This window comes from Sciurus vulgaris (genome assembly GCF_902686455.1).
Source record: "Sciurus vulgaris genome assembly, chromosome: 3".
Lineage (NCBI taxonomy): Eukaryota > Metazoa > Chordata > Mammalia > Rodentia > Sciuridae > Sciurus > Sciurus vulgaris.
Genome location: NC_136463.1, coordinates 40,402,794 through 40,416,243, shown reverse-complemented (window position 1 = coordinate 40,416,243; position 13,450 = coordinate 40,402,794). Strand labels below are relative to the sequence as shown.

At 31.0% G+C, this 13,450-nt stretch overlaps 2 protein-coding genes across 3 annotated transcripts in view; both read left to right on the top strand.

Moving 5' to 3' along the window:
• Positions 1–8,663, top strand: part of LOC306657885 (ankyrin repeat domain-containing protein 26-like) — a 34,674-nt gene extending 26,011 nt beyond the window's left edge. The window contains exons 13-14 of one of the 2 annotated variants that reach the window (XM_079134344.1): positions 5,230–5,408; positions 8,097–8,663. In XM_079134344.1, the coding sequence (XP_078990470.1) occupies positions 5,230–5,408; positions 8,097–8,295 (378 nt within the window). In that variant the 3' untranslated portion in view covers positions 8,296–8,663. Of the gene's footprint in view, positions 1–5,229; positions 5,409–8,096 lie in introns of those variants that run through there. The other variant, XM_079134345.1, reaches the window with a different exon arrangement.
• A 660-nt stretch (positions 8,664–9,323) lies between these two features.
• Positions 9,324–13,450, top strand: part of LOC306655695 (ankyrin repeat domain-containing protein 26-like) — a gene marked incomplete at its 5' end in the record, with an annotated part of 29,858 nt that continues 25,731 nt past the window's right edge. The window contains 3 exons of the mRNA XM_079130348.1: positions 9,324–9,337; positions 9,773–9,806; positions 11,909–12,724. Coding sequence (XP_078986474.1) covers positions 9,324–9,337; positions 9,773–9,806; positions 11,909–12,724 — 864 coding nt within the window. The remainder of the gene's footprint in view (positions 9,338–9,772; positions 9,807–11,908; positions 12,725–13,450) is intronic.

Sequence of the window (13,450 nt, the reverse complement as noted above, 5' to 3'; positions counted from 1 at the left end):
TGTGTTTTGTGGAGTCTAACTTATAACTTAGCGTTTGTTATAGCCTTATGTTACTTAAATTATACATCTTATTGTTTGGGTAAAATATTGGTAAAATGTTTCATATCTTTTTGTAATTTAGAGAAAATAAATAAGCATTTTATTTAATCTCATTTATTAAAAGTTCTGGTTCATTAAAATGTGCTCCTTCCTCTTCTTTTTTCCTTCTCCTCTTTCTGTGCTGGACACCATCCCAGTACCTCAGTCATGCTGTACAATTACTCCATCACTGAGCTGCACTCCTAGTCCTAAAAAAGTTTTTAAATCTGTATTCATTAATCAAGAAAATTAGTTTTAAGCTACAACACTGTTAATTAAAGAACTATACAAACGATTTGGGGGAGGGATTCTCAAATATCTCTATCTAAAAATAGCTACATGTAATGGAAATGCATAGGCACACCTGAAATGAGTGAAATTACAATTTGTGATTTTTTTCCTAAAATAAACTAGTTATCAAAGAATCATGTGATCTTGCAATATGTATAATCAGAAAAATAAGGGATTATACTCTATTTATATATGATATACCAAAATGTATAAATGCATTCTACTGTCATGTACAACTAATTAGAACAAATAAAATAAATTTAAAAAATCATAAGGAAGGAAAGATCACAAACAGAGCATACAGTATTACATCTGCAATAAGATTTTTATGTTTTAAAATATCTTCAGCAATGGGAACACTTCATATTTTTCTCAGGAAACTTTATTAACTTTAGTATTCTAAGGTTTGTTTTTTTTTTTTTTAATTTTGCTTTGGTGTTTGTTTGTGTGTTTACAGTGCTAGGGATCAAACCCAAACTCTGCCACTCAGTTATATCTCTAGTATAAATATTCACGGTTGTTAATAATTATATGTAAATTCATCTTAAAACTCAGGAATTTCATTGTTAAAATCTTTGTTTTCTATCTCATGAATATATCCCATGTGCATTATTTACTTATGCCAATTTCATATTTTTAACAAAGGTTTATCTTCTTAAACCCTATGTTTTTACTGAGTGTGATCACCTACTTCTACTCCTAATATATTTATTTACATCTGTCTTCTAAGTCCTCCCTGTGCCTCCAAAACTGTTATGTATCAAAACTAAAGACACTTGACCTTGACTCTTTCCTGTTTCTTTTGACCCTATGAGGATCCCCTCTTTCATCCATTTTTTTCATCCTAGTAAATAGTACTTATTTAATAGCTCTGATACTATGAAATTAGACAAATTCTGGACCAACCCTGCCTCAGGTCACTAATCCAGTCACTTACCAGGTTCTGCATTTTCTACTTGCTTTGGATTCATCTCTTACTTACAGAGTTCACTTTCTTAGAGGTCATTTTGAAAACTCTTCTCTTGTCTGTCCTCCTTCCCTCATGATATTCATCTATCTTTACCTTGCTACCAGGGTGACTGTTTAAATATATCTGTGATTCAAGAACTTTTATGCTTTTTGCCAGGATCCCCCAAAGTTCCCATTATAAAATAACACTTTACATTAGTGCTTTAGTGTCATAAAATCACCCTACATGTCTGTTAAGCACACTGCACCTTCCAGAATGGGACCTGTGGCACTAGGGTATAAACAATAACTTCTTAACTCATTTTCTTTCAATATAGGAAATCAGTAAATTTATTATTAAAATGTTGAAATCTGCTTTCATTAAATTATATCAATTAGATTATGTTAGAACAAATTTGATGTTCATAGTCCATACAGATTCATGACACTATCATACATATCATATAATTTGAATTACAATTAAGAAATTTGATTTTATTTCTGATTGATGTTTATTGATTATGGTGCTTAATATACAAAGTTAGCCTATTTTGCAGTTATTTATCTTTAGTAAAATTACTTAAATATGTAAAAATACTATTTAAATTATAGTTAGGCAAATGTCTTAGGTTAGTAAGTTTTCATAACACTAAAATCATATGATTCAGTTTTGCTAAATTTACCACATAATGAATTAAGTTTAATTGAAACAAATAGTGACAAATTTAACTCTATTGGTTCATATTTTTTTTATGGTAAATTACTTTTTGCTTTTTAGAGTCCATTAACTTGAGAGTATTTAAACATGTACTAAGCAGTTCTAAAAATGAATTTTAAATATGTGCTAACATTTCTTTGTCCATAGCGTGTGATTTCTTAAGTATAACAATATTTAAAAACCTATCCCCCCTTGGGAATATGATGCAGGAAGATTGGGAGTTCCAGACCAGCTTTACCAATTTACTGAGACCCTAAGATACTTATCAAGACTCTGTCTCAAAATAAAAAATAAAAAGGACTAGAGATGTGGCTCAGTGGGTTAATCACACTGGGTTCAATCATCAGTACAAAAAAAAAAAAAAAAGAAAAAGAAAAAAAGAGAAAAAACTATATCCCAGCAGAAAAGATATATGGAAAAAATCAAACAAGCAAGTTACTCTTCCACTTTTGCCATCTACAAACAAAATAGCTAAAGAAGCAGAAATGAATAAGGATAATAATAGAGAACATATGTCTATCTATTCAGGACTTTCTTTTTTATAATTTATTTATTTTGATTCATTGTAAATAAATGGGGTACAACTTATTTCTCTGGTTGTACATGAAGTAGAATCATACCATTTGTATAATCATACATGTATATCGGGTAATGATGTTTGTCTCATTCTGTTATTTTTCCTTCCCTCTCCTCCTCCCACTCCTCTTTTTCCTCTATACAATCCATCCTTCCTCCATTCTTGTCTCCCTTCCACCCCCCATTATGTATCATCATCTGCTTGACAGAGAGATCATTCATCCTTTGTTTTTTTGAGATTGGCTTATCTCACTTAGCATGATATTCTCCAACTGCATCCATTTACCTGCAGATGCCATAATTTTATTCTTCTTTATAGTTGAATAATATTCCATTGAGTATATCTATCACAGTTTCTTTATCTATTCTTCAATTGAAGGACATCTAGGTTGGTTCCACAATCTAGCTATTGTGAATTGAGCAGCTATGAACACTGATGTGGATGCATCACTATAGTATGCTGATTTTAAGTCCTTTGGGTATAAACCGAGAAGTGGGTTTAGCTGGGTCAAATGGTGGTTCCATTCCAAGTTTTCTAAGGAATCTTCACACTGCTTTCCAGAGTGGCTGCACTAATTTGCAACCCCACCAGCAATGTATGAGTGTACCTTTTTCCCCACATCCTTGCCAACCTATTGTTGCTTGTATTCTTGATAATAGCCATTCTAATTGGGGTGAGATGGAATCTTAGGGTAGTTTTGATTTGCATTTCTCTTATTACCAGAGATGCTGAACAGTTTTCTATATATTTGTTGCTTGCTTGTAGATCCTCTTTTGTGAAATGTTTGCTCATTTCCTTAACCCATTTATTGATTGGGTTATTTGCATTCTTGGTGTAAAGGTTTTTGAGTTCTTTATAGATTCTGGAGATTAGTGCTCTATCTGAAGTATGTGTGGCAAAGATTTAGGACTTTCTTATGTAAAAAATCGTGAGGAAATGTTGATTCAAAAATGGCAAATTAGAGTAGAAACATAATGGACGAATAATTCCAGATAGTTAAGGCCATGGTTTGGTGAAACACTTTCTTAATTGGTGCTCCTTAATTATATTAAGTCTTTCTAGAAGTCTTTCAAGTGGCATATGAACTGTAAAAGCTTCTACCATGTGACCTTGTAAACCAGGAAAAACAGAGGGTATTGGTAAAAAATGAAATATGTTCTAGGTGATATTTTTGTATTGGTAAAGAATTAATTGCATTATATAAGCAATAAAATAAGAATATACTATGAATAAAGCAGTGAGGGAGAAGGAATATACAAATGTACCTGGGATTAAGAGTTACAAGTAATATACCTAGCCAAACTAATCTATTGCTTATGCTTTCTTCTATACAAATTAATATTTTTTACTTCAAACTGTTAGAACTTATAATTACAATGTAAATACTTTAGATCTTCTGACAAGTATATAAATTTCCATAATTGTCAAGCGTTTCCTCTGAATTGGCACTTTACATTATGTTGTTTCATGATATTTGATAAACTTGGGCATGTATGATTTTATCATATAAGAATCATAAACACTGAACCAAAAATTTGGTATTTAAAATTCAAAATAGAAACTCAAACTCTAAGGAGCATCAAGTTTCAAAGTTTTTAAAAATGTAGAAGTATTCGTTAAAAGAAAAAGTAGATGAGGCTTTAGGTCCCCCACAAAAGCATTAAATTACCTTGCCAAAGTCACACTTCTAATTTATCTGATTAGTTATATTATTTGGAGTCTGGTGATATAAATTACTTACATGAGGATGCTTTTATAATATTAAAATCATATAAATGATTATTGGTATATTTATCATATAATGAATGAGTTTAGTTCAAACAAAAACTATCAAAGTTAACTTTACTGAGTTATGTGATTATGTCATAAATTATCTGAACCAGCATTATGGAATTATATTCTCTCTTTAGTATCACAAAATGTCAGGTAATGCCACTTTGAGGTGCAAATGATCATTTAATCTTTCTTGTTTTTACTTCTATTATAGGTGAACAGTGGGATTAAAGTAGGGTATTACTTGTATATCCTCAGCTGTAAAGTTTTGTGGTTACTTATTATTATCTAGAATTTGATGCTAGCAAAGACTAAGAAGTTTCACTCTGCTCTATTTGTTGTTGCAAATTTTGATTTATATATTTCAGTGAACATCTTCATGTTTTTGATGTTTCAAATAAAGGAATTATAAAAGGCAATGGGAGAAATGAAATAGCTCAGTGCAGAAAGGGAAAGTATGTCACATACTCTAAATCTGTCCATTTAATGTAAATCCAGGTAGGAAAGTCATAAAACGCATTTTGAGTCCTTTTCTGCTACAAAACATACAGAAAGTGAAAATGTTAGATTAAAAAGAAGAGAGGATAAAAATAAAAGCAAAAAATTACAATTGTAACTGAAATTTTTGGAAATTTTTGTTTCTTTCACTCAAACAGAAATTAAGCATACTTTCCAAAAACTTCAATGATGTTCCATGAAAGATTAAAGTAACCTAAAAGTATTTTTGAACTAAAAATCGTAACAATTAAAATGAGTACCTTGACAAAAATCAATAAAAACAACAAAAACACTTCTTATTACAAAAATAATAACAGTTTTCCTTAATATGGAACTTTTCACTAAGGTTGAAAAAAAAATGAAGCAGCGCAGAAGAAATGTAACAAAAAGATCAGAAAATCGATGTGATAGTGCTTCTCCTGAAGAAGATGATGATGGCGATGGTGATGGATTACATCGTAAAAGAAAGAGTAGAAAGGCTGATTTCCAGCTATTACCTGTTAAGAGGAATAAAGTACCTAAAGAGTAAGACTATGGCGATAATAAATAGTTGATAATTGCTCTGTAAAATTGTTCCATTGTTTTATAAAACTAAATTCAACTTGGGTTGATATTCATGGTTGACACGTATAATGCATTTTCTAGGACTATTCAGCCTTGCACGATTATCACAAAAGTGTATATAAACAATGAGATGCCAAAATATCCTAGTATATTGATGAATGTTTTATTTCAAAAATGATAGTGTGGTCTGGCAATTGAGGGAAAAAGACATTCTCCTGCACTGTTGTTAAATAAAATTTATACTTTTTGAAAGGCAATATAGTAGCATATATCAAAGCCTCATATATATCATATCTATAAAAAGAGTATTCAACCATTGTAAAGTGAGATTAGATTTACAGTGTATGTGTAGTTCACACTTAAAGTTTATCTAAAGCATTAGTTTGATGATGAATCTTAAGCTGATTTTGTTCCAGTACTTGTGACTTCTGCTGAGTTACAGAAGGAAGAGACCTGTTACATTGGCACTCTACTCTGTTACCAGCACACCTATTGGTTATTTGATCTGTAGTTGTTCCCAGTGTATGAGTGCACAGTTGTTGTACCTTCAAGTTAATCTGAATTTTGCTAAGGTATTGCACTTGGGGATTCGTATCCTCAATGCCTGGAACTTTGCTTCACAAACCATAAGTAGCTACTCAATACGTATTTACTAATTCAGTGAATGGAGATGACCTTCAGTGTACTATTTTAAGCATTAGATTAATTTTCACGGAGGAAAAAAAATTGATGTGGGTCAATTTGGACAATTCTACCTGACAAATATGTACATTTAAAAAAATTCTTTCAGTTCTTTCTAATAAACTATATTTTCTATATTAATTTTTTCCCATTTAAGCAGAAAATTCTAAAGCTATAGCTTACCCACTCTTCATTTTTCTTTTCATGGTATTTGTCGTATTTTCAATTATGGTAAAATATATCAAAGATATTAAAAATTTCATTTGTATTTCATTAAGAAATATGTAACATAAAGGTAGTAAATCTAATGTGCTTAACAATTATTATCAAAGAATAAGAGCATCAATAATTGAAATGAAAAGAAAAAACATGTATTTATTGTGCTGGTCAATCAACTCACAATCTCTTCTAACACAGCAGCTTAATTATACAAGGTTTTGAAAAGAGCAAAGTTTAAAGATGGGTTGACTTTCAGAAGGTAATTAGGTTGACATCTATAGCAGCAGCATGGTTTTTCAAGTAATACCTTTGCTGATTGGTTAGCACTCACAGGAAGGTTTATGAAAGTGAATTTTTCTCTGATTGACCATCTTTCAGGAAGCAAATGGCTGACATTGACTGGTCACAGTGGTCACTGATTGAATAAGTTTAAAACTGGATGGGGTAGCCACATATTACCATGGCTACAGCTAAATCTTTCTTAACAACAACCAGATGTTTTTTGGTTTAGAAGTTCATTGAAGATCACTTCATAGTCTAGGATGATAGACTTATTTCTGAAGTTTAACTCAAGAAGAAATGTTTCATAATTGCTCTTAAGAATAGCTCCCTTTTTTTTCAGTTTCTGAGCCTTAACTAGAAGACTTAGCTTTATAAGTTTATTGAACATTATTGTTATGGGTTTTGCTTGTTTGTATTTCTCATACTTTTAGGGACTTGGGCTTAGCTCCTAATATATAATGTCCATTGAGAAATTTCTGATTCTTTGTAATATGTGTAGGTACGTGATAGCAATAGCCTGTGACTACTTCATGTGTTTATTCCACAAGAAAGTAATTACAATGGTCTGTGGTTGTAGCCAACTTTCATCTTTTTGTTTTCAACTTTTTGTTAGGATTTTATACTAGGCAAAGAGTATACAAAAGTTACCATATTTATTTTTAAACAAAATTCTATCTAATTAGAATATTGCTATTTTTGAACTATGTGTAGCCACAGGTGGACATTTTAAAAGGTTTTAAAACACATACTTGGGGTGTTTCTTCTATTTCTCCTTTACTGTTACATGTCTCTTATCATTTTTAAAACTTCACTTAAATTTAATATTATTGTATTCAAAAATAATACTCAAAAGATAGCACATATCTGATTTCTTAATACCATGCCTAGCAGTCATTACCTGTAGACAGTAAGCTTCAGTCCTTCCATGCAGCACTCAAATATTGCCCTTTCATTTTAGGTATGTTGGTGATGCAACCTGGGGTTTCACACATGCTAGGCAAGAATTTTACCACTGAGCCACATGCCTAGTCCTAGCTTCAAACTTAAGTGTAATTTTCATCTCTTACTATTTCCTTCTTTATAGTTTCTATTCTTCCTTTTAAGTTTCTACAAAACACCTAGATGCCATGTTCCTAAACTTTGTGCTTAAATTCTTTTCTCTTTTAATAGTTTTCTGCCACTTTTTTTGCCTGGTGAGATCTACTATATTTTCCTCTTCTGTGAAGTCTTTGTTTTGTGCAAACATAAGATTTCAGTTATTACATAGTATTATAATTGTGCCTTTACCTGTTTTTAAAGCAGGAATTACACATTTCCTTTTATTTGGTTGGTAATTCAGAAGTGTTGTTTTCAACTAATAAATAAATTAAGAGGGGGGAGTGTTGCAACTTTACCAAATTGTTTTTTTTTTCTTTACCATCTGAATCATTTTTAAAAACTTTACTTTTCTTTGGATTTTTAAATTAGTGGTCCTGCCCTATGTATGAAAGAAGTAAAGAAAAACAAAAATGAAGAGTGGGTCTCCAGAGATTCTGTGATTCTAGCAATGTTTAGGAGCCCTGATTCATTACCTGGTGGTCTGCTACAAGTGAAGGATGACTACAGTTTAAGTGAAACACGTCAGAGTGAAGGAAGGCAAGTGTATAAATTATTATTTTTTCTTTGACAGAATGTTGGCAGTGATAACTTTTTCTGGAAATAAAATAGAATAGTATAGTCTGCAGGTGAATCAGGAAAATCATCAGTTGTATCAGTGCTGCTGACAGTTTGACTCAGATCTTGGACAAAGGAAGAGTCAAATGGTCATCATTATAGTGAATAAGTGTCAACGTTTCTTTAGAGAAGTTTTACTGAGAAAGATTAGAAAAATGGGCAATAACATAACAAGAAAGTAGTGTTTAAGAAAAGGGTTTTCTTTTAAAATAGAAGATTTTAGAGTTTTTTACATGCCGTTAGAATAATCCAGAAGAGGACATGTTTATTCAATTAAATTTAGTTTGCAGGTGCAAGTATTAGAAGGCTCAACATGTTATTTTTGAGGGATTTAAAGTAGTTGTTGTTCATGTGCATGTATATAGATATGTATTTATGTATATGTATATATTTGTGTATTTGTGTAAATAAATATGCAGATATATATTTATATTCATATAAATATATTCTTATACATATGAACACAAGATCTCTAGAAAAAATAAAGCTTTTGTCTATCAAAAGTACATTTCCAAAGTTGCATCAAAAGTCTTTATTTTTAAAATATATTTGCCACTAGAGTCAAGAAATGGGAACAGGTGGAAGGAGGGAAATAGGAAGCACTCGAGACTAAATTGGAGCAACCTTTATTCCATGTGTATTTGATTACATCAAAGTTATATAACTATAATGCACTAATAAAAACATTTAAAAAAGAAAAAACTAGGATTCAAAAATTTTTCATAATTAGAAATGGAATAATAAAATGAATTCATGTTCTATTTATCCTTTAAAACACTTGAAGACAGTTATTACTATGTGAGACATTCCTGGATTTCAATTCTGGGAGTGCCACGAATCAGCTATATATGGACATAGGCAAATTACTTGGCCTTTATTTTCCTAGTTTCTTCCTTTATAAAATATCTAATATGTTACCCACCTCACAAAATTGTTGTGAGGATTAAAATGAGTTTAACACATATATATGTTTGGATATGCATGGTAATTGGAGAGTAGGTCCTAAGAAATCTAGCTCCTATCATCATTAAAGAAAGGTTTTCCTGATAAGGACTTAGGTAATATTTTCAAAATGAGTCTAACCTACATATAAAGTTTGAAAATGACAATCACAAAAATGCTGGCATATTTCTTTATATCAAGTGATAAAGTAACATTGTATTTTTCCTTTGGAGTTAGTTATCAAAAGTATGGTCTAAATTTAGTTTTTGTTATGATATTACTTAGGATTATTCTTTATCCCCAATGTTACTGTACTCATACTTGAATCCCCCTGCAGAAAAGTATCATATTTTAAATAATGTATGAACTTTTTGAAAGTGAAAAAATTATAAATGCATAGATTTAATAAAAAGAAAATGAATTTAGATAGTATTTGTATTTTTCATATTTACTATTTGCCTAAATGAATTTTGTGCTTTTTTTTCTAGACCTGCAAAGAAAACATCTGATGAAAAGAACAAGGTACTGTAAAAAAAAAAAAATCAAAAATAGTATTTGTCAATAAAGCATTTATAAAAGGCCAAGTGATTTATTATAAAAATGTAAATTCAAACATACATTACACCAGATAAAATGAAAAAGTACAGAATCTCATTATGGCGTTTTATGTTAAAACACAGGCTAACAAGCTTTGAGACTAGTTTAGGGTTTGTAAAATAAAAAATTTATTTCAAAGTACCATCACAGAGAACCATTATATAAACATTGTTTTTTCTCTTTAACAAATTTAACTATCATTAATGCAATTAAAATTGTAGTAATTCATGTGATATGAAAGTCCTTGTGCTTTAATAGGCTATTTCCTTTTAATAGATTTTTTGGAGGTGCCACTCTAATTAAGCTTTGAAACTTTCTTAAAAGTCATTATGGTTTGAAAATAATGTGTCTTTCCCAAATCCCCTGTGTTCATGGAAGAATGTTTGGAGATAAAATGATCAGACTATGAGAGTTGTAACCTAATCAGGTCTAGTTTGAATGGATTGAGTGGTAACAGTAGAAGGGTAGGAAATGGCTGGAGAAGGTGGTTCCCTGGAGGTATGCCCCAAGGGTTCCTCTGCTCTGTGGCCACTTAACCTTCCTCAGTCTCCACTTCCTGGTTACCATGAGGTGAGTAGTGGTTCTCTGCTATATCCTTTCACCATAATGTTCTGCCTCACTTTGGGCCCAGAGCATTGCACTTGGTCAACCATGTTCTAAACCTCTGGAACCATAAGCTAAAATAAACTTTTCCTCCTTTGAGTTTTTCTTGTCAAGTATTTCAGTCACAGTGATGAAAAGCTAAGGTATAGAGAATTTTTAAACCATATACATTTATATATAATATACATATCAGCATATTGAGCCCACTGGACAAAGTATTGTTCTTAATTCAACTTCATGAGTTTTCAGCAGTCAAGTAGTGACATTAAAAATGATCTCATCCGAAGAAAATTCTTTTTATATATCCCAAAGAAACTGATGATTTTTCATGATCTCAAGGTAGTAGCTACTAACAATACATGATCTAGTTTTGAACTGTGATTTCACCCCCTCTATATATTAATGTGAAGATTTGTTTATAATTTCCATTAATGAGTAATGGAAGTAGTATAGCATCAAAAGCCACATTTTGGATGTTATTTCCTAACTTTCAAGAAAGAGTAACAATTTGCTTTTAAACTACTTTAAACATCTTTAGAAAACAATCATATAGTATATACTTAGTAAAAATGTATTGGCAAGTATATTGTTCCAAATAAAATAGGTCAGAATACCTTCCCTTATTTCACATTTATTTAGTATCCCAATCATTACAAAGAAATAATACCTATTGCAACAGCAAATCTCAAGATTTCCAAGAAGAGCTCTACACACTTTTCCTTATTTATCAGTATTATTTTGGAATATATTCCTTACTTTGTATTTCCATATTTAAATTATAGAAATAACTAGTTTGGTGGAAGAGCTCTAGAAGTAGAGTCAGAAGACATGGCTTATATTTCTAACCTATCTTTTTCAGAATTGTGGTAACTAAATGAGATCATTGATGTATGTAGAAGTACTTAGTACAGTGCCTAGATTTATCATTTATCATTTATCTTATAACTGACTAAAAAGTTTAGGAAAATAAAGTATCTAGAAATTTCATTTATCCAAACATGAAGAGGTAAGGCCCTTATGGAATGACTACATACATTAGATATCAGAGTACAAACCTATTTTTTTATTAAAAAAAAATAAATAAAAAATAAATAAACCTAATTTTTAATGCAGTCAGACATATTCATCTTTTACTTTGTGCCTTGGGTCTGTTTGTAATTCAGACCAAGACCTTTTTATTTCTGAGATTCTAAACAATTATTATATTTTTACTTTTGTGAATTTATTTGCTTCACTTACATTTTTGAGCTTTTGGGAATTTATGCTTCTATAAGCTTTGAAGTTTAGATCTCTTTCTTCAATCTGGATATGCTTTATTGAAACCCTTTCATTTTATAAACATATAGTTATTCTTAAAATTCAGAGGAAATTGTGATATGTCATGTTATTGAGTGCTGTCTAACTTTCTCCTTTTTCTTACTTAGGTTTCTATTAGTTATGAAAAAGCAAATGATCTAATGCATAAAATGGACATGTTGCAAGATGAAATAGCCATGCTTAAACTGGAAAGAGAAACAAAAAATCAGACACAGGAAAAGAAATACCTTGAGCATATTGAAAGTCTAGAAGAAAAGGTTAATGACTTTCAAAAGACAGTAAAACTGAAAGAGGAAACAATGAACCAGATGAGAGCTGAGATTGCAGTGTTAAAGTTTAAACTGGAGAGTGAAAGACACAACAATGAAAGAAAGGAAACAGACATTGGATCAAACAATTCTAGACTGGCTAATGCTTCACATGTTTGTGATCAAACACAGACATCAAAAAGAGACCTTGAACATGCTTCCCAGAGAGGAAGAGATGAGCATTTTCATCTACAGGATAAGATGAATGCTGCTATATCTAACCTAGGAAATGAAAGTGAAAGGAAATTCAGTGGCCTAGAAAATAAGTTACATCTTGTGAGAGATGATGTTGGAAAAAATACATTGATTTTAGAACACTTACAAAGAGATGTAAGACAAATACGGTGCCAAATGAAGGAAACCGAATGTGTGCATCAAAATGAACAACGGAAAGCAAGTAACTATGTTGGAAAGAAGGAATACAAAGGGGAGAGATCATCTCAACTACAAAGTGAAAATACACTTCTTCACCAATTTCATGATGTACCAGAAGTTCAACATCATATGAAAATACCAACCCTTACGTTAAAAGAAAGGAATAAAGAAAGTGATAATAATAGTGATCATTTACAAGAAAAAGTTCATCAATACAAAAATGTGAAAGCAGAAGGAAGCGTAAGTATCAAGAAATATGAAAATATTTTCAAAATTCCTAAACATCAAAGTCATATTGGATTATAGCTAAATGCTGATCCTAATTCAACATAAATATATAGAGATTATAAATGTATTTGCTATTTCATCTCAGAAACACCCTTTGTTTCCAGCAAATACAATTTAGACCTAATTCCCAACACAAAGAAATAATCACTGTTTAAAGTGATGGATATGCCTGTTACCCTGTTCTAATTATTACCCATTGCATACCTATTTTGAAATATCACCTGCAGTACCTCATAAATATGCACAATTATTAACTCAGTTATAGAAGAGATTCAAAGTTATATAGAACTGAATTTAAAATCCACAGAAAGTGGGAGAAATTTTACATGGACCTGAGATGCTTTACTCTGAATAAAGACTTTAAAGAAATTTTAGGAAGTTACAAATTGTTATAGATATGCATTTTTTTATTTTTGATTCATTGTACACAAATGGGGTACAACTTGTTTCTCTGGTAGTACAGGAAGTAGATTTGAACTGTTTGTGTAATCATACATGTACATAGGGTAATAATGTTTGTCTCATTCTGTTATTTTTCCTTCCCCCTCCTCCTCCCCACCCCATTTTTTCCTCTATACAATCCATCTTTCCTCCATTCTTGCCTCCCTCCCACCACCCATTATGTATCATCTTCCACTTATCAGAGATATCATTCGGCCTTTGGTTTTTTGAGATTGG